Source organism: Festucalex cinctus, chromosome 17, assembly GCF_051991245.1.
Source record: "Festucalex cinctus isolate MCC-2025b chromosome 17, RoL_Fcin_1.0, whole genome shotgun sequence".
Lineage (NCBI taxonomy): Eukaryota > Metazoa > Chordata > Actinopteri > Syngnathiformes > Syngnathidae > Festucalex > Festucalex cinctus.
In genome coordinates, this window is record NC_135427.1 from 8,832,599 (window position 1) to 8,856,326 (window position 23,728).

The window sequence follows — 23,728 nt, forward strand, 5'->3', positions numbered from 1 at the left end:
GCACTTCAAAAATTGTAAAGATGAGGACTCATTTTCTTTTGACATCTTATTAACCAGTGTTACTTAAGAGCTTGCCTGTACGGTTGGTTTTCATGGTGAGCATTTGACCATGAAATTGATTGTTTCCTTGCGGGAAAAGAGAAAAAAAAAAGCAAAATATGAACAAATTGGAGTCTGGAGTTGTTCAAGCTTTCCTTCCACTGTATTATCTTATGTGCCCTATTTTCTAATTTTCCCATTCAATGCTTGAAATAAGAAGAAGAATGTATCAGTGTGAAAAGTACGTGCCAGCTTTAATACTTCTATCCACTGAGCATAAGATCGTGACACCTCCCACACACACATACAGAATAGGTACAACAACCAACAGCACACGCAAGCGCACACACTCAGAATGAGGCAACTAAAATAGATGGCAGGCAAAAAATCTGCAACAGAAGAAGCGGAATGAGCGTGTAACCCGAATAGGAGAGGGAGAGATGGAGGCTTGGCAATACCCTCACACCATCACATCAGAGAAAGGTAATAAACTACAGAAATACAAATGATAAAACCATCCGGACATCAAGAACAATTGTCAACATTTTTCAAATTTAGTAGGTTATAATTTGGTTTTGAAATTGTGTAGCAAAAGTTTAGTGTCGTTGGAGGAAGTCCACCAAAAATCACCTAACAGTTACCTAACCAAAATGGTCTCACAACACAAAAAATTGAGACTATTATGAACAGCTCAAAGTCAGTAACTCATTTTGACCCTGGTTGTTAAGGCTCCTGCCATGTCTGGTTAATTTAACAGGAAGGACGCCAAGAAAACATCAGAAACTTTTAACAATTTGTAACCCGCCTTTTACCCACCCACTGCGCCATGACGCCAAGCTAGCGACGATACTCCCAGTCACAACCCACAGTTCCTCCTCCTGCTCCTCCTCTTCTTCTGCAACAAGATCCTTGCGTGATAATGGCTGATTTTATGCTTGCTGCCACCTACTGGCCACATTTTTTCAAAATAACATTGCAGTCAAGCCTAAAAAGAAGGCGGCTCTGTCACGCTTGTGGAGAGCAGGGATCAAACCTTCCGGTTACTGGCCGACCATCCTTACATCCTGAGCGACGGCTGCCATGAACAACATGATATACTTCAATATTCTCACTTTTATCCGTTACCTATGTAGCAGTCCAAAAGATGGTGTAATGGGGAAAATGGATCTTAGATCTAAAAGCAACAAGAAGAGATGTCACTCACTGTCATGACTGAATCGGTAGTCCGTCGGTCAAGGGACTTGGCTCTCCTAAGAGGCGGCAGGGAAGAGGGGAAATCCAGACCTTGACCCTAAGGACCATGCAACAGAGAAGTGAACAACCTATATTAATTGTATGGTCAGTACATTCAAATCATGCGGCACAATGTATTTGTTTAAGGTGTAATTAACAGTTTAAATGGGAGTATCATAATTTTGAGGAAAATGGATCATTTCCTAAAATGTTTAAACGGTCTAAATAAGAAAAAAAAAATCCATCAGAAGGTAGATAGAGGTAAGACGAAATTCGGCATAGTGAGTTACTATTAATAACACAGATGTGTGCAAGCTGCCCCAGCATCTTTGTCTGCACACACTATTAGCTGCATGATGAGAAAATATCTGGCAGAACAAGAGAAACCTATTCAACAGTATCAAAAACGGTATCACAGCATGGGGTTATGGTGGGAAAAGGAAGCACAATCACCGGGGGAATCCCACCACAGAATGGAAACTGGAAATGAACACAGCACACCCGGGTGATCTTTGAACCACACAAAAAAAAGAAAAAAAAAAGAAAAGAGAGAGGACCGTATGAAGAAAAGATGGCAGGAAGACAAGGCAAAGAAAAACATAGGAAGATTAAATGGAATATAATAGGAATGACAAAAAAAAAAACGTGTGCAACATCTCATTCCTGATGTGACTCTGTTTAAAAAAATAAAAAAAATAAAAAAATAAATAAAATAACGATTTACAATCTCACTGTACGCATTATAAATTGCTTTCCAATGCTGGCAGCGTTAGCTTTAACATGCTCATGTAACGCATGCACAAACAAAGTATGATACCTCTCTGTGGAAACGTCTGTGCTCACTGCGGCCTTGTCTCGCGCCACTTCTGCCCGACTCCTCCACCTCCATCTTCTCTTGATTCTCAAGCTCCAGGGCCTCCAACTTCTCAATAACACCAGAGCGACTGTGAATTAACATTTACATGTCAAATTTCAAAGACGTCAAGGAAGAATAAAATCTCGTCATTATTGAAGCAACACAGTCTGATAAATATAAATGATAGAATCTTAACTTTTTTTTTGTTCTTTTGTATTGTTTGTGAAGGATAATGTGTTCTTTTTTTCTAATTTTGTGTGTTGAAGTTGTAAAACTGTAAGCTTTTAGCAAATTAAGGTCGGTGTACAGATGCCCAACAAATGCTGGGTTGACACAGTTTGTAGTTTGTAAATGAAAATGTGATTTTGGTACATTTGGCTACAAGTGATGTTCACCAACGCATATTTTTCTTACTAGTTGCCTAAAAGGGAGCTTCTAAGAATGATGGAGGCATCTAAGCACAACTCGATACTATTGTCACTTTCATTGAGCAAGTTTTTAAGTGCACCAGAAAATAGCAACATAGTCAAGCATCCAGTGCGGCAGTTTTATGCAACATAAAATAAATAAAATTAATATGTAAAGAATGTGATTATTGACTTAAAGTTAAGGGGGGGGAGGTGGTCCAAATAAGGGGTTGTTGTTTTGCTCATTTTTGGCTATTAATGCCTCTGTTAGAAAGATGGCAAATGAGGAATAAACTGGGCTGACCTCACTAAATATGGATAGGGGTTAAATTGAGCAGGAAGCTGACTGGGAGGAAAACGATGACACACCCACCCCCTACACCGCATCTTGGCTGGTTTAAAAAGCTGCTGTCTGTAATGTGTCTATGTGGGTGTGAGACTTTTAACCTCTCCACTAACAGCATGGGGCAGATTACTGAATGGAAAGTACACAGTGTAGATTTATATTCCATGCTTAGAGTAAATGACGATGTTCACAACCCTTTTATGTCTTTAATTTACTAGATACAACCATACAGTCATTTGTATTACTGCCAAAGTGAACCATAACAGTTCATGTGTCTAGACTCTAGTCCCTGCTCAGTGTCTTATAAACAGGTAATTCATTCAGATGATGCGGTATCACATGGTATCACACTTGAAATCAATCTGTAAGCCGAACTGGTCCTAAACTGTGATTTAAACTGTTTAAAAATACTTCAATCAATCAATCGACCTCATCAAATTGTTTATACAGTGCATGCATCATGGGTGCACACTGCAGTGTTAAAAAGATGGGAGGGGTGTTGACACTTCCTGGCGAGTTCCTGCTGTGGAAAATGTGCCAACGGAAGAAGAGGACACTGACCTCCTCTCGGGGCTAAGAACAGCCTCCCTCTCGTGCCTTTCAGGACTCCTAAAGCGGCTCCTCTTCTCTGCCTTTCTTGCTTCTGCTTCCAGCCTCCGGGATCGAGGCGCGTCGTGGTGGCTGTATGAGTGGCTTCCTCTCTGGGTAGCTGGATGACTCTCAGTGCTGGTCACCGTGCTGCCGCTGGCGTCCGAGTCCAGCGAGCTTACCGAGCCACTGATGTGAGAGCCATTAGACAGCAGTGAGCTGCCAGAAGGGAAAGGGTCACTGGGAGCTGGAGAGAGGCAGCGGGGGACACCGCCCAGGCTGGAACAGGAGCCTGTAGGGGAAAGGAGGTCACTGGGCGGCTGCGGCACAGAAGCGTGCAGGGCCGGGCTACCCTGATCCACTTCATCGCCATTCACCGAGCCCGTGTCAGACCCCTGTCTGACAGATGTACATTCACCTACAAAACAGTAAAATAAATCAGTTATATTGTCACCAGTAAACAAATATATTTTCTCTATATTATGCCTGATGTCTATTGAAACTAACCTGATCACTAATGAAGATATTTCCTGTAATTTATGACTCAGTGTCATCTGTCATCAGACCAGAGTGCTGTGTCTTGAAAACTACAAGCTGTTGATAATGACCTTTCTTCTGTAATTCAAGTCCCTATTTACAAAACAGAATGCTCTGTATGCAATAAACACTCAGGGTGTAATGGGGTAGGTGTATGATGGTTACACTTAAAGCAAACGGTGGTGAGAGAAAACATTGGGGTGTTCCTATCAGGGTTTTATGCTGTCGATTCTGATCAGGAGTGAGATCGGCCAATACCGATTCTGATGCCAATCACATGGATTAGCATCGCCTCACTATTGATTATTTTAGTCATGGCACAAACCTGACATTTCTATTCTGATATACAGTATACATATGCTCGTTTCACCTATTCATAGCATTTTATAGACATCAGCAGTGTGATTTTTGAGCGTTGAACAACGCTTCCAAGCAAAAGTGGTGAACGCAAAACTTCCCGCCTTTACGCTTTTGTGGACAATAATTATTGTTACATTACATGCAACATTTTATTCTTGCCTGTTAGGTGTGGAGGTGGCGATCCCAAGGGCAGCTCAGCAGGGGCCCATACCGTAGCCCCTTCAGCCTCTCTTTGGTTGAGCTCTTCCTGCCAGATGATGGAACTGGAGTCTGGAACTTTCTCTGCCTCTGGGATACCCGAGCCAGTCACTGCTACTTTGGCTGGCCCTGGCTCCTGTGTGGAGGAAGCGTCAACAGTATTGTTGTTCATTTGCCAAAAAAAAAAAAAAAAAAGACAGAAAATGAGGAGGCCTCACCTGGGAGGTTGTCGGCTCCACCTTGCGTTTCTTCTTCTGGTTCTGTTTGTTGGTGCGGGGATACACAACCAGCTGTTCAGTCCACCTGGGTGGAGGTTGATATGTGATTTTAAACCTCATCCCTCAACGGGAGACACAAAACAACATACCCATTAATGATCTCTTTATTCTCTCCTCTGATGAAGTACTCCTGTTCTGGGGTGATGATGCACAAGGAGTTCTTCTGGCCAGTCTTCGGTTCTGCATCGATGACATCTGTACACAGGTTCATGTTGACTGTCCCCTGAGGCAGTGTACTTGGCTAAAAGAGAACAAGCAAATGGTCACCGTTTAGTTTAACCGGTAAGAATGACAACTAGGTTAACAATCTGGATCCCCAAAAAGGAAAACGTGATCAAATATGGGAATAGTTGGCAACAACAAAACGGGCCAAGGATCGGTGACTGGCCAACAAAATAGTGATACCATGAAAATACAGATCTTAAAAAAAGCATGCTTCAGTGTTCACAGCAAGCATCTTTCATCAGGTCTTCCGTTTTCACTAGCAGATGTCAGGGTAAATAACATTTGTGGCTCTTATCAACAGATTACCATGGCAACCGCACAACTCATTTCAACTGCAGCACAAATAGAGAAGGGAAAAAAAAATAGATGAGATGCCAAAATAAAGCTGCTTTGTGAGTGTGATCATCTGTCCAGATCAGTCTGTTTTTTTTTTTTTTTTTAAACATTCTACATCACAGAAGCACCCACCAACAAAGATACCAACCTGTGACACATCTATGTTTTTGCGTAACAGGATAATACCAATACGTAATATTTCTGATGATAGCACTAAACCCCAACAATCTTTCTGTGAGTCTGCTCTAAATCCTATGGCTCTGTTATCAGGCTTTGTTGGGTTATGGCTGCTACAGATGTAAAACAGGTGCTGGGTGGTTTTTCAGCTCCTTTTAAGGCCACTGAACACAGATCAAGCTTTATTAAGATCTGCCTGAACCCCCCCTGGGGGCTGCCAAATATGGCAATTGCACACCGCCTCTTTAGAACTCGACCCTATGGAGGAATTTCCTCCACTTGAAAGGAACAGTCAAGCCTGAAAATAAGTAGCAGTAGCTGTCAATTGTATGGTACACTTAAGTGTGGTAAAACAGTATTGACTTGTATCTTAGTATCATAATGCATAATGGTTCTGAGATTGTTGTAATAAAGATGAATTCCTTGTTTGTTGAATAATACATTAGAAAAGGACTGATTAAATCACAATCGCAATTTTGAGGGCAAACAAATAGATTCTCCAAAATCGTTCAGTTCTAGAATAAACAGACTTGTAGTAAGTAAATGTTTGATGTGTTAAGGCTCGTTACCACACACCATAGAAAACCACAGCCACATATTACAAATGGCTATTTGAACCTGTTTTTATTTTTATTTTTTGATTAACTATGAGAAAAATTAACTAAATGTATTTTTAAATTATTTAAACCCAAATGACAGTGATTGTGACCGATGCAGTCTGGCAATAAACTCCAGTGTGCCTTAATTGCTTAATTTAATTAAAAATAAATAAATAAATAAATAAAAAAAAAAAAAAAATCAGACAATCAAGAAAACTAAAAAACTTGTCACACGTTACAAGTTTACTTTGTGCGGTGAATACTTGCCAGTGGCCGAAAACAAAACTCAGCAAAGCAAATTAGCAAGTAAAGCATTGAAAATATGGTGAAACTACGCAATATTTTTAATTTATTGTCATTGTGGCCAGACCCAATGTAATAAATAAATAAATAAATAAATAAATAAATAAATAAACAAACAAACAAACAAACAAACAAACAAACAGAAAAATAAAAAAATAAAAAAATGGTAAAGAATAAAAAGCAACCAAGCCTGCTTCACATTTCAGCGTGTATCCACTCCATAAATAATAAATCCTGCAGGAAACTTTAATAGGCCGAGCCAATGGCAAGTCTCAAGTGCCTACCAAATCAGGTTGTGGAGAGAACGCTGCTGTTTTATTTGGTGCACTGACACAGTACTGTTCATCAAAACCTTTCACAGGAACTTCTCCCAATGGTGTAGCCTTTCAAGATCAATATGGCTCCCCAAAAGATGAATTGTACGTTGGTCTTTAACAGATTGGGTTATTTTTTAAGTATTTGTATGGCTAAGGACAGAAGCAGCTTTGGTTTAAAAAAAAAAAAAAAAAATGGTCACCTTCTCCCTTTACATACTCTCATATTTACTTTTTAAAGATTCTAGGATGGTCTTACTCAATTTCCAATGACAAAATCTGCATCTCCAGTACATGCCAGTCCATTTATGGCAACTGTATTACCGAAATGTGTAAATAAGATGCCCGTACAATATTCTTAACAATTCAGTGACATGAGAACCCTATATCAGCTGAGCTGCTTGCCGTGGCAGGCCATGTGTGGAATGTGAGGGTCTGAGGCATATCAAACGTTTTCTTCTGTGGTTTTTAGGGTCGAGAACTCCCTTTTTCTTGCTCACTGTGATCCGAGGGCTGAAGGCTCACCACGGTTACCAAATAAGGGCATTGGGAGAGGAATGCTGCTTTCAACAGGAGAGCATCTTTCTTTCCTTCCATTCGTTTGTGAAAAGACTCCAGTTTTTAAAGAGGCCTTTGCTTCAGTTCACATCCTGCTATCTATCTACTCACTGGGTGATGTCATTGACTCCCAGGACTTGAAATCTGCAAGATGATACAGATGTTTAAAAGACCAACAAGTGAAACAAGCCACTCCTCTGACCTGGCTATGAGTAAAACTAGGGCTGGGGGGAAAAAAAAAGTCGACCAAGTAGGTGGGGTCCACCACAAAAATTGGTCGAAGTAAAAATGCGACAAAGCTATTTTATTAATTTTTAAAAACATATTTACAGCACCTGGAATTCTCACCCTTTTGCTCCAGTTCCCATTTTAGAACACATGGTAGAATGCTTGCTACCGTATTTTAGCATACATGCTACCGAGCTGCAGTTACGTACAGTTAGCTACCTGCTAGCTAGCCACCTGTGTGCGTGCATAATTTTTTTTAATGGCATATTACATGCTAAATGAATTGGAAAAAACAAGGCAAACTGCCAGTGCAAGTTATGAAGTGTCATTTTTTTGTTTCTTTGAGACACCTGAAATGATGCCTTTTCAACGGTTAAAATAAATAAATAAATAAATAAATAAATAAATAAATAAAAAATAGGGGTGGTCCACTAAACTGTCACTCCACTTCTGCTCATCCTCCAACATGGTGACTCTTGTTGATTATTTGTGTTGTTTCCTGTTTCATGATTAAGTTCACTTACATTTTGTGAATTGTGGAAGAATAATATATCTACTACCTAGTAGCTCGCTATCTACCCAACTATCTAATTAGCTAGCTAGCTATCTCAGAGCGCACATTTCACATCTCTCTCTATCACATATATTACGTGACTAAAAACATTGCAAACCATACAACTAACGCAGCTGTATTAACTTAACAATTTCTGCAGAACATGCTTGAAAGTTGATGAAGAGCAATAGCTATGTGATTTTTTTGTTTTGTTTTTGTTGTGGTACTGTGTGGGTGAGTGTCGTGTAAGAAATCACAATTGCTACTCAATGCAGTTTCGAGTCGTTGGGCAAACACGGATGAGGCCGATGACAAATAGACCATTAAGCGTGCAATTATATGTGCTCTGAGGGTTTGGAGAGCTCCTATCTTAGGGGTCCAGAGCACTAAGCGGCCATTTTCCTGACCCAGTTTTCCTGCCTTGTGGAATAGATGAAAAGACTAGAGGACAATGAGGCTGCGAGTTTTGGAATCATTGCTACAATGAGAGGAAAACACAATTGCACGCCAGCATGGGTGTCACTGGAAACAGAGTGGAAACATGCATGTACTATTGTAGTCCACTGGTACAGAAATGTTGACTTCATTACCCTACTCTGTCTAGTCTGATTATTAATTAAGAAGCTGTTCTTTCATTTTAAACACAGACACCCGCCGTGAACTAACACTTGACAACAGTTTAGCAGGGCTCGTTCGTATGAGAAAGTTTACCCAAACTGTGAGCTCCCAGTGTTTACACTCAAGCATGACCAGGTAGTATGTGGCATACAAGACAACTTTTTCCACACTAACCATAACTGACATATGAAACATGTTTATCTGGCTGAGTGTTGTAGTACTTACTGATTCATCCAGGGCAAAGCGCAGACAGCCATGTTCGTACAAGACAAAAAATCTCCGTTGCCATTTCTGTTGGGGGGGGAGATAGAACATTATCAAAATCTTGACATATATAAGTATAGAAGTTATTGGTTTATGAATATACAAATTGGATAAGGAGTAGACTTGAAAATGATAATGCCAACCTGCTTACTAATAATTATTATTTGAATAATCATTTAAATTGGTCAATCATTTTTTTCAATTAATTGATAAATCTGATTTTGAAAAAAAAAAAAGAAACATTTTCCAAAATTTCCATCCCTTCATTATACAAAAACAAGACATTATTTCCAATTAACAGTGCAGAAAATATACAAACATACAGTGTTTTATTAGTATATTATTTAATATTTTATTTTATATTATTCTGATTGAGTTACTGGTCTGGTCTGTAACATGCAGTGCCACTGCTGATCACATACTTTTCCATGGAAAATCAGAGCACCAATAGTACCAACTATAAAGCATGGTGGCTTTGGCAACATGCTCAGGGGTCCATTTTGCTGGGGCACACAGGTGAGTAGAATAATAAAAGAGAACAACCTTTCAAAGTCATCACTATCAAAATGGTTGTTAAGAGGTTTCTAAGTATGTACCACGAAGAGTTTTCAAATGCTGCTTTGCAAAATTTCCCTGTCCTAGTAAAAAAAGGTTTCAGTTTGACCTTGGAATTAATTATTGAAAAAAATATTTTTGCTAGTAATTTACTTTAGACATCACCCTGTCTTATGTAACATTTACCATTAAATTAAGGTTTTATATACTGTATCTATTACAGTGCATGCACTTACCCGCGATCGCTGCATAGGATTGTCAAAGTCGGTTCCCTCAGGAGCCAAGCACAACCATCCACCATAAATCGGCTTAGCCTGTAAAAGAGGAAGAGGGAGAAAAATAGAGCCATTTAGGTAATAATTAAAACTTGGTAAGTGTGCGCAAGCTGAGGGGGGATGGGAAAAGGAGAGAGAGTGTAAATATGAGAGAAGCCTTTTGGGCTCCAGATGTTGCATCTGTCCATGTATCGCATTTCAAAGCCACACAAACCAGCAGGCCTTTTTGTGTAATCAACTCTGTTTTAATGAAATGTTTAGGAGCCTCTTTTTTCCAGTTTCACCAGGGCAAACAAGGACTCGCGTGATAAATTGAGTTACTGGTGGCATACGCAAAATAAAATCTATTCTTTTTTTTTATTATAAATTCACATTTCGATTTTATCACGATTTTTTATTAATAAGAAATACAAATTAAATTACATGTGAAATAAGAGACATTGAATAAATGCAGTTATTTGTGAAAATGATCATGTAATAAACGCCTTTTGTAAAGAAAAATATAAATTATAAAGCCGCAAAACACCTGAGGAAAGAACCCTTTAAGGTTAGTAGTGACGAAAACGTATCAAAGCGTTAACAAAAGTCACATTTCTGTTTTCAAGTACTGTAGTCTCATCAAAATAGTGAATCTCTTGCACCCAATTTGGCTGCTAGTCACGATTAAAGAAAAAAAAACAACAACAAAAAAACAGCACAACGAAAAAGTAAAAGGACAACTAAAAAAAAGCAGCTTTAAAGAAGCCTTAAGCCAAAAATAGGAACACAATTTTAGTAATTTTGTTTTCTAAAGACAAACATTTGGTTTATTTTGTAATCACAGAATAGGTATAGACTTTCATGGGCATGCAATAGCTAAGGAGGGAACATCTCTTACACGCTCGCATGTCTAAGCTTGTTTATACTCAATAATCCGTTGTGTGATTAGAGAAGAGTGTTTTTAACAAGCGAAAGTTGGTAGACTTTTTTTTTTTTTTTTAATATGCCAAGTATGACATTTTTGGAAGTTGCTCCGGAATATAAATCAAACAAGTAAAAAAAAAAAAAAAAAAAAAAAAAAAAAAAAAAAAAAAAAAAACTGCATCAAGAACAAGGGGGAAAAAAGTCGCTCCAGGGTATAAATCGCATTTGTGGGGAAATGTATTTTCCAAAAGCCGAGACCAAGACCAGTTGAGCTCGCACCCAAAATCCCCATTCCCTATTCGCGGGAATGTTCGGAAATACGCGAGAGTATGCGCTGCTTCTCTCCGAATGGGTTCAGAAACTTAATGTGCCCCCCAAAAGGACTATTGGACTCAGTGCATCAGGCAGTACATATGCAAACAGTTGCCTCTCTCAACACGCACACATTCTAGATAACGGTGTTTGGAAATTCACGCTGATGCCCTAACACTGCTAACAATGGAAAAGTTTTTTTTTTGTTCTTTTTAGTTTAATATGGCTTACCTTAACTAGAAATCCCAAGTCACATTGTGACCACAGGTAGAAGAATCCTCGGTTATTGCACATTTTGCAACTGTAAATAGTCCATACTTTCGTTACTTTTGAAACAAACTTGCATTACACCTTAGATGCCATGACGATATCTTCATCTTCTTCCAGTTCATTGTGAAGTCGAGTGGCGTTAGGGCGTCACTGTGAATTTCCCAACACACCCTAGGGAATGGGAATTTTGGGTACCAGTCTAAGCTCTAATTTTTCTTTAGCTTTTTCTTTTTTTCCTTTTCGCCAAACTGTCTGTGTCGCGGGAGTTCTGAAATGGACGGGAGGGATTTAAACGACACACATGAGGACTTTGAACCAGTGGAACGGTTCCACTTTAAAGAGGAAGTCAATCCAAAAGTGTTCTGTACACTACTACAAGCAGCAAAATCCACCCATTTTTAGCCATCTCATGGGACGCCAATTTTGCCACTTGCTGTCAAATGAAAATGGCATCACAGTTGCTCAGGGGGGGGGGGGCTCAGGTAACGACCAATCACGGCTCAGCTTGCGAATGACAAACATTACCGAACTTAGAAAACAGGTGAGTTGTGATTGGTCGTTACCTGAGCCCCCATGAGCAATTGTGATGTCATTTTCAGTCGACAGCAGGTGGCAAAATGGCCGCCCCATGAGATGGTTCAAAATGGTGATGGATTTTGCTAGATAACTAATTCCACAAATATAATATTAATCACAATGCTGTATTTAGACTAGAGGGGGCACATACAACATTCTTGAAAAGAACATTTTTGGGGTTTTGACTTTTCTCTTTAAGCCAAGGAATAACGTTTATAATAATAATAAGCATTGGAAAATTTGGTCCATATTATACTGTATCTATAGGCTCAATATAACCTGACTTAGAAAAGCAACCGCTAACTCTATTAGACCTCGACTCCCATTTCCCAAACCCACACTTCCTCTCTCTCCATGTGAGTCCAACTCCCACTCATAATCCCATCACATCCATCTAGGCCTTCAGCCACCTCTCCCACATACATGTCAACTTTAACCAGACAGCATTCTCTATCACGGACCAGCCTGCCATCTCCTAACTCTGGCAGTCTGGATCAAATCCACAAGCCCAACCAAACATGGGTTGCAAAGTTAGAAACAAGTAACCAAGTGAAGAGGGAGACACGAAGATGGAGTTTGTGGCGGCATTATAACTCATTTTAAAAAAGCACTTCTCCAGAGTCCACCCCCGAATTTGAACCTTTCTTCTAGTATTCTGGCAGACATTGTTTATATTGGATACTATCTTTTCATTGAGTGCTCATCTTTTTTACATGGCTTTTCCATGTGTGCTCTCTCTTTCAAAAAGGATTTCTTAAAGGGGCCCTTCCATCACAAATCAATTTTTTTTCCTACTGTTTCACGCATATGTCAAAATGAGTCTGTGTCAAGGTTGAAAGTTGATATTTATGCGGTTGGGAATTTGCATGCAATAGCCTTCGAAAGATAAAACGTCCATGGAGACCGTGCTGTCGGGGGGGATTTGCTGTTGGCCACATTGCATCCAGACGTTGGCATGGCGCAATCTCCCATGGAGGAAAAATTTCCCACCTTGATGTTGATGCCGGCCAACCTCAAGGCTGCCATTCGAGCATTTTGAGGGGGACTGAGCAAAACGGCGCGAACAGAGTCGTTCCTCAGCTTTTTCTCAATATACACTACTATAGTTCCTGAAATAATAAAAATGATTAATAAAAATTAGATTCCAGGACATCCCCATGGTAACGGCGCACCAGAGGGGACTGAGAACAATGTGCATATGTGTGGCTATGTAGTTTAAAATCCGGAAATGTATTTGTAGCGTGTGAGAAAGCTAAGGTTGTCACTCTGCACGAAATATAGTTAACAGAGCACATTTCTGGCCCGCTGAATTTCAACAGAGCCAAGACAATGAAAAGAGGCTGCCAAAAGGTGCCCACAAATCGACAACTACCAATAAGAGGAGAGCTGTATTTCATGTCAAATTAAGGACAACAGAGACCAAATTGGAGCACAGCTAATTAATTTAATCAAACATTTCTTTCAATAATAATGTGAAAACCGAGCGTACAAAAACACACCTATTTCTGACCAAAGAAAATAGCTTGAAAATGGCATCCTTATTTCAACTAGAGATGTGCTTATTTCCATTTTCTCCAGTACCGCTTGATTCTAAAGTGACACCATGTGGAAAGAAAAGATATCCGGTCACCCAGTCTTTATCAAAAGCTGCCGTTAAGAGAAAAGTTGGCCTTGCGCCTTGCGGTGCGCCTTATAGTGCAGAAAATACGGTAATCGGTCTGTTCGAAAATATACACAAGTGTTACCAAACAGATTCAAACAGAGATTCGGACAAGCGATTACACCACATGATACGTCAAATGCTAACTAGCGATAAACTGTTTGATCCTGTACATTTCGGCCAGGGAGAGAAAATGATGCTGACGTTGCTTTCTGGCACATAAAGCTTCTTCAAGGGCCCATCCTGTATGGCCCCATCATCTGGGATCAATTACAGGACACACCAGAGACAAAACTAATGATCAGAGAGTGGAAGAGCAGCTTAAAATACGCTTTAACTGCTGATGGTACTGCTGCCCCAACTAAAATCTTTGCTCATCCATCAACTAAGCCTTACTTCAGCTGACAATGAGTTATGCAATCAATAACACTCTCAAAAACAGAATATTGCCCATGTTCGGGTTTTTAAAAGTTAAAAAAAGAAAACCAAAAAAAAACAAAAACGAACAAGGCCCCTGGGTTACTCCTTTTGTAACCAGAATATTTGCTCATATAAACGCGATCAGAATGCCTCGATTTATGTTCTGCGCATGTTTGATTTGCAAAGAATCTTGTATTTTGATTTCAGGATTCTTGCATGTCCCACTTACTAAAGCCCATGAATGCATTTGATTTCTCTGCGGTGTTTTTATGTTATTTTCTGTCTCAACGGCAAAAATGCCCCAGTGTGTATATATGCACAGTTGCACACATACGTGTATATATTGTATGTCCGTGCATCTGCCGTGCAAGGCATGATTAATCCACAACCAGAGCTAAACAAGTTTGACGATGCAGCAAAAAAAACCAACACATTTTTGGAGCGAGGGGGGAACACGACTACTTCATTAGTGTGGTTACGTGAATGTCTGATTGACCTTAGAAAGTTAAAAGTGGAAATTAGATCTATTTGTGTAATGAAGTTGACCGTCCGATCAGGATATTCCAATTGATCACAATGACCAATTATACAGGAGTAACTGTCTGCTCAAGCTTGCAAACGGGTTACCCCGAATGTTTCAGAAACCGGAATTTTGACCTTAACCCGACCTGCATGCGTCGTCACTGATGGCACTCGTACTGAAAGTCCTGGGAACCACAATGAAAACAAACATATTACAACATGGACCAACTAAAACTTGGATATCAGGTCAAATAGAAGTTGTGAAGTGGTTATTTTGCCATGAATGGCAACTCACCACCACTTTGTGTAATTTTGTGGCGAATCGCACAAGAAATATAAGTACAACTTCTACACTGTCACTGATGAGTGTGGTGTAGTGGGTAGATTGGTCACCCCAAATATGCTGTGTCAGAGTCAAATACCATTTTCTACCCCTTTTTGTAAATTATGTTTACAATTTCTTACTGCCATGATAAAAATTCTCCACATTTAAAGAAGTCATGATTTGAAACGACGCGGTGTAAACTGCCAACCCTGCTCTGGGGGTTATGAATGGGTAGGCTAATGCTGATAAACAATATGAAAACTTCCTTTATTAATAGAAGGGGGTGAAGCAGACAGGACCATGCACTGTGCGACTCACGTTAAGATTGCCCATTCACACCAGGCCAGGAAGATATTGCTCCAGCGATTGACCAATCAATCCGTTCATGGCAAAATAACAGGAGCAGGAGAGTTGCCGGTCACGGCAAAATAACTACTGCCTAGAAATTATATAACAGTTGATTTTCAAATCATCCATTAGATAGTTTATTTGGCTGGAAATGTATTTTAATTGAGCACAAAAGACATTTTAATGTTAAATGCAAAAGGTGTACAATTGAACAATTTCCTAAAAGAATACATACCTGTGTTAAATCCTGATCCGTCAACAGATGCAACTCCCGAGGTTTGAAGCAGTTCTGACATTTGCTTTTGTTGAAAAAGTTCGCCTGGAACTTCCTACAGGAATTTTCTTTTGCGGTCGACATCGTCTTTCACCTTGTTGACGTTCTGCCCGATGTTCTCTGGGTGACTTTAATCAGCAGAGGAATTGTAATCCTGCTGTTTACTTCGTCTCTTCTTCTACTCCAACTTTGAAAACGACCCATGCATTTTTCCAAAAACAATGTCCACAACCGGCTTCTACTTCATCCAGTTTTCTATCCAACTCCTTTTCCCCAACAAATAATTAGCTGCCATCAAGCCACCCTGCTCATCACTCAAGCAGTGATGAATGCTTCTCAGTCAATGCCTCGCAAACCACAAAGCGAGCGAGAGGAAGCTAATATCCTGTTAGCTCGCCAGTGTGTCTCCAAATCAATAACGTGATGGCGTAAGCCACAAAAACAAAGTTAGCACACTCGCATGGCCATACAATTTCGACGCGATAATGGACAATAGGCGACACCTAACTTCCACGTGAAGAAGTGAAATTTAAAAAAAAAAAAAAAAAAAAAAAAAAAAGGCCTTGGCCTCGGACAGCAGGTTATTATCCCAGTCGCAGGCGTTGGTCCATGCGAAGTTTACCCAGGCTATTAGCCAGCCTACTAGCTCGCAGATACGCTAATGCTAAAGAAATCCTGTCCCAGTCGGCGTCTTAGCTTTTAAAAAAAAAAAAAAAAAAAAAAAAGGGGGAAAAAAAAGGGGGAAAACGTTCACAAACACCACAATAACTCCAGTTGCCCTTTCTCCCTAAGATAAAAACTCGGCATGCAAAAAAAAAACAAATAAAAAAACAAAAAAACCACCACGCAACCAGTCGTAAAATAAGTGTACAGTATAAGGTTTGCTTCCACAACTAGCTTGCCTAGCTGCAGTAGGTTTATTTTCTTCTTCCCCAAACGGAGCGAGGGGGTTGATGAGGAGCGACTTGGTTCAAGAGTCTGGAATGCTCCGAAAGTATCGCGAGATTTGCTCAATGTCGCCCTCAAGAGACATAACATAGTACTGTACCGTCAGCGTGATTAAGAAAAATATTTTCAGATTATATTATATTATATTATATTATATTATATTATATTATATTATATTATATTATATTATATTATATTATATTATATTATATTATATTATATTATATTATCCCTACGTGAACCGTAGTGAAGGGGTTTGTGTGTACCAATGATCGTTAGGAGCTATGCTGCCTTGGGCTTTATGCCCAGGTGAGGGACAAGACAAAGTACAAAGTTCACATTCAGAGACCCCCGAAGACAGTGGTGCCCACAACTCCAAACTATGGCCTGGGGGACCATTTGTGGCATGCTGTCTATCATTTCATTGGACACCACCTTTGTTTTGCATTGGTTGTTGTCAGCAATATCATGTACAATATTCCATTAACATTCACATCAAAGCATACATAAAGCAAATAACAGTGTGATAGTACAAAAGCATTGTTCTATTGGAGCTAATTAAGTATTGCATTTACTTGTTGATTTACCGTTTATAGATAAAAACTTGAAAGAAAGGGAAGGGAACTGTCTTCATGCTGGCAACGAGAGAGCATATTTCAGATAGCTACTGTGTACCATATGTGAGTATTCATGACTACTCCAGCAGTGGCTATTATAAGCAACAGGTTCTACTGGACACCAGCGGGTCAGAAAGACAAGCAGGGCGGCGTGAATGGATGGTGGACGTGGAAGGAGGAGAAGGGCCGCTGTTACCTAACTAAAGCTGGGAAAAAAACTGCAGCCAGTCCTACTGAGGGATTAGCTCCTTCCGCTGTGCTGTGAGTGAACCAAGAATAACAAGGATTACAGGTGTGTGTGCGTGTGCATGCGCTCGCCGTGTTGTGTTTTTTTGTACAGCTTCTAAATGTGCTTCACAAGATGTCTAACTCATCAGGGATCCAGTCATGTGTCAGTCCAAATATGGATGGTTAGACCTCATCGTGGATTCGTATGTGTATTAAAAATAAAAATATTTTGAATTAACTAAAGAAACTTAAGAAAATGCATTTGTGATCTTGAGATATCCAATGACAACATTTAGGAGGTGGCACAGGGCAAGGAATTCTGGGGCAGGAACTTGTCCAGAATATATTTAGCTGTTCTCCATTGCCATTGCTTGTAAATGGGTCACATTTAAAAAATAAAAAAATAAAAATGAAAATGAAAAACGTTGATGAAAACACAAGTGGGGCAAAAAGTATATTTTATTACCATGAGTAAATTTGAACATGTGTAACAACTATACAGAATGGAATTTTAACTTGCTGTCGACTAAAAATGACATCACAGTTGCTCGGGACTCAGGTAACAACCAATCACAGTTTACATGGTTTCTGAATTTGGTCATGTGACGTTTGCAAGCCTGAGCCGCGATTGTCACGATATAAATGGATGAAAAGTTATTTGTACAATAGAGAATAGGAATTACAGTTTTACAATATACAATCAAATCACTTGAAGATCACTCATGGAGTTCCCAGGGGTCTGTGCTAGGCCCCAAATTATTTATATTGTACAAAAATGATGAAGTCTTGGGTAGATACAGGAAGTGGCACCCCTTGAGAGCCCTAAACTGGATCAGAAGTGTTCCGTCAGCGCGTTATTGTTTTGTTGTAACAACGCTACCACCTCCTCCCTCCTCTGCAGAACATGGTCCTCCCTTCAGTGATGATCTTGCCCCTGCTGATCGTCATGGCAGCAGGGGTATACTACATCTACAATGAGGTCATGCAGTACATGGCCAAGTCTTTGGTGCGGAACAAAGTGGTGGTGATCACTGATGCTGTGTCTGGTGTGGGAAATGGTAAATGATCTCAATTATTAGACCAAGAAACGTTTGTTATTGTTTTAAGGAGTCCGAATAATGCATTTTTTTTAAACACAATTAAAATGCACAATTACAAATGTAATTTCAATTTGTATTTTGAGATATGCTATTTACAATGTATTTGCAATTTTCTAAAAAAAAATAAAAATAAAATGATATAGCCCTGTATACTGAAAACTTCAAGTAAATACTTCAAGCCAAGAATTATTCTCATGCGTATAAAACTGACACGAAGAACAATAAAGGTCTTTGTTGGTGTATTTTCGTTTTCGTTATTTGACTCTCATAACCAGTGACTGTTAAATATTCTCCTTCGTAACTGATGTCTGTTGTCTTTCAGAGTGTGCTCATCTCTTCCATAAGGGCGGAGCCAGGCTCATCCTGTGTGGCGCTAACTGGGATAAGCTGGAATCTCTGTACGACTCCTTGACAAATGAAGCTGACCCCAGCGAGGTGAGGCAAAGACATTTTAGATTTTGATTATATTTGGCCAACTTCCAAGCGGACGCAATAAATGGCATCTCATGTTGAACATTTGGTCATTGCAATAACTTTCAGCGCAAATATAGTGCGGCTTAGGACAGATGTAATATTGCCCAAATAGATGAGGTGAGCTAAACATATTGTGTCTTTGTTTTTATCATCATCCTCCCCTCGGTCCCCATTTCCCCAATCGCCACTTCCTACTCTGAACAACACAATGGCAGGACATCCTCTGTGACAGAACGCTGTCATCTGTATTCATCTTTTACATGGGACTATACAGGGCACAACAGATGTTAGTTAATGAGACTTTTCACAGACAGACTCGTCACAAAATGCTGGATGGACCACAACTCAAATATATTATTGTCAAAAAAAAGGTTGATTTCCCCTTTAACAGATTTAAAGTCATATTTATATAGCCTGTCCATAGTACTGATTGTACTTATATCATGCCTCTTATGCCTAAGTGCTGCTAAAATAGCAATATTGTTGGTCATAGTGTTGTCATTGATAACTAACATATTTTTTTTTAGATTTCTGGGATAGGCTCCAGCACGCTCCAGCGCAACCCTTGTGAGGAATAAGCGGTTAGGAAAATGGATGGATGGATGGATGGATGGATGGATGGATGGATGGATGGATGAATGAATGGATGGATGGATGGATGGATGGATGGATGGAAGGATGGATGGATGGATGGATGGATGGATGGATGGATGGATGGATGGAGGGATGGATGGATGGATGGATGGATGGATGGATGGATGGAAGGATGGATGGATGGATGGATGGATGGATGGAGGGATGGATGGATGGATGGATGGATGGATGGATGGATGGATGGATGGATGGATGGATGGATGGATGGATGGATGGACAGACTGACGGACGGATGGATGGATGGATTTACTTATTCCACTTTGAATGCTTGTTCGAGTCCTGGTTTGATTTACTTATTCCACTTTGAATGCTTGTTCGAGTCCTGGTTTGAAACCGCATTTGAAAATTGGATTTGAATTGGAAAATGGTGGTGAAATTCCAGTCTTTGCGGGTTACACAAACTGTGCAAGAATGTACTACTTGACCACATACAAGTAAAAAGTAGCAAAGTATTTGTGTACTTTGCAATCCTGGTAGCAAACACTCCACTTCGACACATGTATGTCAAGTAACTTAAACGTCGTGTCTTCGCAGACCTTTGCCCCCAAACTGGTCATCCTGGACTTTAGTGACATGGCGAGCATGGAAGACGTGATGAGCGAGGTGGTGGACTGTTACGGATGCGTGGACGTGTTGATTTGCAACAGCAGCATGAAGCTGAAGGCGCCAGTGCAGAGCGTTTCCCTAGAACTTGACAGAAACATCATGGACGTCAATTATTTTGGCCCAACCACCTTGACCAAAGGTGGGGTGCATTATCGAGAGGATTTCATATCAAATATACATATGCTTACGTAGGCTGTTCTCATTGATCTTTCACATCTCATTGTTACGAATAACGTGGCAGGAATTCTTCCCACCATGATTCCAAGAAGATCGGGACAAATTATCTTGGTCAACAGCATCCAAGGCAGACTGGCTGTCCCATTCAGAAGTTCCTGTGAGTTACACATTATAACGACTAGATTCATCGTAAATATCGCTACTTATTTAACACGTTGTATCAAGTTAAACACGTTTTTGAAGCAGTCCATCAAGCGTCATAAAAGAGGAACCGGCTCTATGTGGAATAACTACATTTCCCATCATTCCCTAAGAATCCGCAGCTCTTTTTGACTCTTCTACAAGAGGGCGACTCCACAAGGGGGCGCAAATTCCCCATTCCAAGCCAATAACTTTCATGTCATGATGCAAATATAAATGGGAAATGGACTGAGCTAGTGAGCTTATATAACATATAGTGAAATGTTTTGTTTTGTTTTTTTCTCCCGGGGATAATGGGCCAATAGACCAATAGATACATATGGGGTCTTAGATGGTTAATTCATCCCCCGGTGTAGCACCATCTTTGGCTGGAACAGTTTTTTCTCAAACCAACTAGTCAGAGGATGAAAAAATGCTGACGTCATCAAGGGTCAAAGTACCTGTGAGGACAAATCTGAAATCTGATTGATTGATTTGATTATAAGGGGTAGGACTACATAAGTTTTTAACTTCTTCCTACTCCCTTTTGAACATGTAAACTGTGATGATTTTGTTTTTTTGTTTGTTTTCTTTCTTCTTTTCTTTTTTAACTCTTGTTTCGCTGCTCTTTGTTTGTATGTTTATATGTTCAATAAATCAAATCAAATCAAAATTTATTGAGCATATAAACATATAAACAAAAAGCAGAGAAACAAAGAATTGTAAAAGAAAAAGAAAAAAACAAAAAACATAAAATCCTCACAGTTTGTTTGTTTCAAGAAGCAGTTGTTGCGTAAGCTAATATACTGTATTTTAAGTTAAATTGGCAAAAACTGCAAATTCTGAAGGCCCTTGGCAGATTAGGTTGGCGTGGTAGCACGTAGATGCTGAAAAATCCGATTGGTTAAAAGTTGACAGTTTGGAATACATTTTGATGGTTAGGGTTAATTTCGGATTTATGCTGTAAATATCGATCAGTAATTCTGAAAGTGTTTAGGCCGGCAGAGAAGGCCTTGCCTGTCCACTGCTTCGGTCACATGCTCAAGTGCAAATATTGAATCACGCTGCTCATCTGATTAGTGCTGTTTACAGAGTTGTTATTGTGAAATCATTACGACCAAGAAAAGTTGTCTGTTGTTCCAAAATGTTTATCAGAGCACACCTTTAATTTGGACTGCTGGTTATTTTGCTGATTCATATAAATCAGGGGTGTCCAAACTACGGCCCGGGGGCCATTTGCGGCCCTCCGTCCACTTTCTAGTGGCCCGAGACATATGCTAAAAATGGCACTTGACTCAGTTCCAATAAAATAAAAACAATTTTTTTTGGAGATGGTCAAAGTAAGAAGGGAGGGTGTCGAAAAACACAGGTGCTATTAAAGGTTATTTTAGTTAACTAAAACTAACGAAAAAAAATAATTTGTTAACAAAATAAAATAAAAACGAAGATGCTTTTAAAAAAAAAGAAAACTAACTGAAATTTTTACAAAATTAAGTAAAATAAAACAAACAAAATAAAAAATATTGTGCACAAGTAATACACATAATAAAACTAATACTGAAACTAACTAAACTAAAACTAAGCATTTATTAAAGGACTAAAACTAATAAAACAGAACCACCCTGAAAACGAATTAAAACGAACTAAATTTAAAAAAACAAAACTCCAAACTAAAATGAAAAATTCCCAAAACTATATATTTATGTGATAAATACATGCACATAAGGCTTGAAACATGAAATCAGCCTGTCGGCGTGCCAGAAACCAAATGATGTCTTGTGCGATGTTTTGAATCCTTGCCTGTGCAATAGGATGACTTGTGTCTGCCTTTGCACCAATCAGACGCAGCCTCGAAACATGCAGTCCAGGCCTTCTTTGACTGCCTCCGGGCTGAGGTGGACGAGTACGGGATCACCGTCAGCACCATCGCTCACACTTTCATCGACGCCGCCGTCGTTCCACCGTCGCCCGAGAAGCCCGCCTCCGATCCCAACACTTTGTCTGCATGTGAGTAGAAAAATGTGGTTTCTGTGTGATATGCGATGGCAACAATTGATTTTGAACGTTCCACTTTCACTGGAATGATTCCTAGTTGATGTTTGTACAGCAAATTGCGGTTTTCTCCGCTCTCTAGTTGTTGCCAGCCAGCTGAGCCACGGGGTGCGTCCCTCGGCCCTGGCCAATGAGATTATGCGAACGGTGAACCGGAAGAAGAAGGAGGTCGTGCTGGCCCACCCCATTCCCAGAGTTGCCGTTTTTCTGCGATCTTTCCTGCCCTCCTTCCTCTTTGCTGTCCTGGGTGCCGGAGTGAAAGACTCGGTCTTGGTTGAGCAGATGCAGTAGCGTTCAGTTGACTGTGATTGTAGGAAGGTCAAAAGTGATAGCTGCAATACATACTCTTGATGTTGATAGCATATATGTATGTATACTGTATGTATATGCAGGCTGGTAACTTGAAAAATCAATCAAATCAAAGGTGGCAGTCAAATGTTTGCATATTTATCCAAGATTGTTATTATATGTAGGATATTTTGGAAGGCATGACCACATATACATACATACATACATAGATATTTTCCATTGTATTATCTATTGAAAAGGACAAATAAAAACTAAAAGACATTAAACTGCATTGTTCATTATAAAAAGTATTACATCTTTTTCATCATCAGACGGACGTTTGGAAACTACTAATGTTATCATTTGTTTAGCTACCAAACAAACCAATGAAAATGAACTGGAAACGAGTAAGCTACACTATTAAAACAAAACCAAGATAGATATACAATAGAATAAATAATAAAGCCAAGTATTGTCGACATATGCCACTATTCTAAGTTATAATTTTAAGGGTTATAATCAATGGGCAGACAAGATGAACAGTTGTAGCAATACACAAACAATACACATTTTAATTTCTTTGACCATGTAATTATTATATTTTTTTTCTGTTGGGAAATCCTAACAAAGGATACATCACAAGTGAATTCAAAATGTACTGATATATCAATGATATGTCAATGTTTTCCACGAACCACTAGGTGGCAGCATCGCATTTCCCTTACAATGTTTTTCAGTGACGAGATGTATGTATGTATGATCATAAATAAAAGTGGAGATAGAATTAGATAAAAAATATTGATTTCCACTAGATTCATTGAATTTTCGGCATTATAAATTTCATTTATTCAATGTTTTTTCCAACAACTACCAGTTCAAACAGTTATCTGGCACTTATCAATTGATTACATTTGATCAGTTTTCTGTTCTTCTGCAACACAACTTAA

At 39.4% G+C, this 23,728-nt stretch overlaps 2 protein-coding genes across 3 annotated transcripts in view; one reads left to right on the top strand and one right to left on the bottom strand.

The window, feature by feature from the left end:
* Positions 1 to 16,440, bottom strand: part of mprip (myosin phosphatase Rho interacting protein) — a 30,869-nt gene extending 14,429 nt beyond the window's left edge. For both annotated transcript variants that reach the window (XM_077501968.1, XM_077501967.1), the window contains exons 1-9: positions 15,419 to 16,440; positions 9,809 to 9,886; positions 8,979 to 9,044; positions 4,932 to 5,083; positions 4,783 to 4,867; positions 4,526 to 4,700; positions 3,443 to 3,887; positions 2,090 to 2,216; positions 1,244 to 1,330 (exon numbers count right to left, since the gene is read on the bottom strand). In XM_077501968.1, the coding sequence (XP_077358094.1) occupies positions 1,244 to 1,330; positions 2,090 to 2,216; positions 3,443 to 3,887; positions 4,526 to 4,700; positions 4,783 to 4,867; positions 4,932 to 5,083; positions 8,979 to 9,044; positions 9,809 to 9,886; positions 15,419 to 15,541 (1,338 nt within the window). In that variant the 5' untranslated portion in view covers positions 15,542 to 16,440. The remainder of the gene's footprint in view (positions 1 to 1,243; positions 1,331 to 2,089; positions 2,217 to 3,442; positions 3,888 to 4,525; positions 4,701 to 4,782; positions 4,868 to 4,931; positions 5,084 to 8,978; positions 9,045 to 9,808; positions 9,887 to 15,418) is intronic.
* A 732-nt stretch (positions 16,441 to 17,172) lies between these two features.
* dhrs7cb (dehydrogenase/reductase (SDR family) member 7Cb) lies at positions 17,173 to 22,827 on the top strand. The gene is made up of 7 exons (XM_077502854.1): positions 17,173 to 17,314; positions 18,152 to 18,308; positions 18,673 to 18,785; positions 20,013 to 20,223; positions 20,326 to 20,418; positions 22,284 to 22,448; positions 22,576 to 22,827. The coding sequence occupies exons 2-7, from the start codon at positions 18,155 to 18,157 to the stop codon at positions 22,782 to 22,784; spliced, it is 945 nt and encodes a 314-aa protein (XP_077358980.1). The 5' UTR covers positions 17,173 to 17,314; positions 18,152 to 18,154; the 3' UTR covers positions 22,785 to 22,827.
* Positions 22,828 to 23,728: the final 901 nt, after the last annotated feature.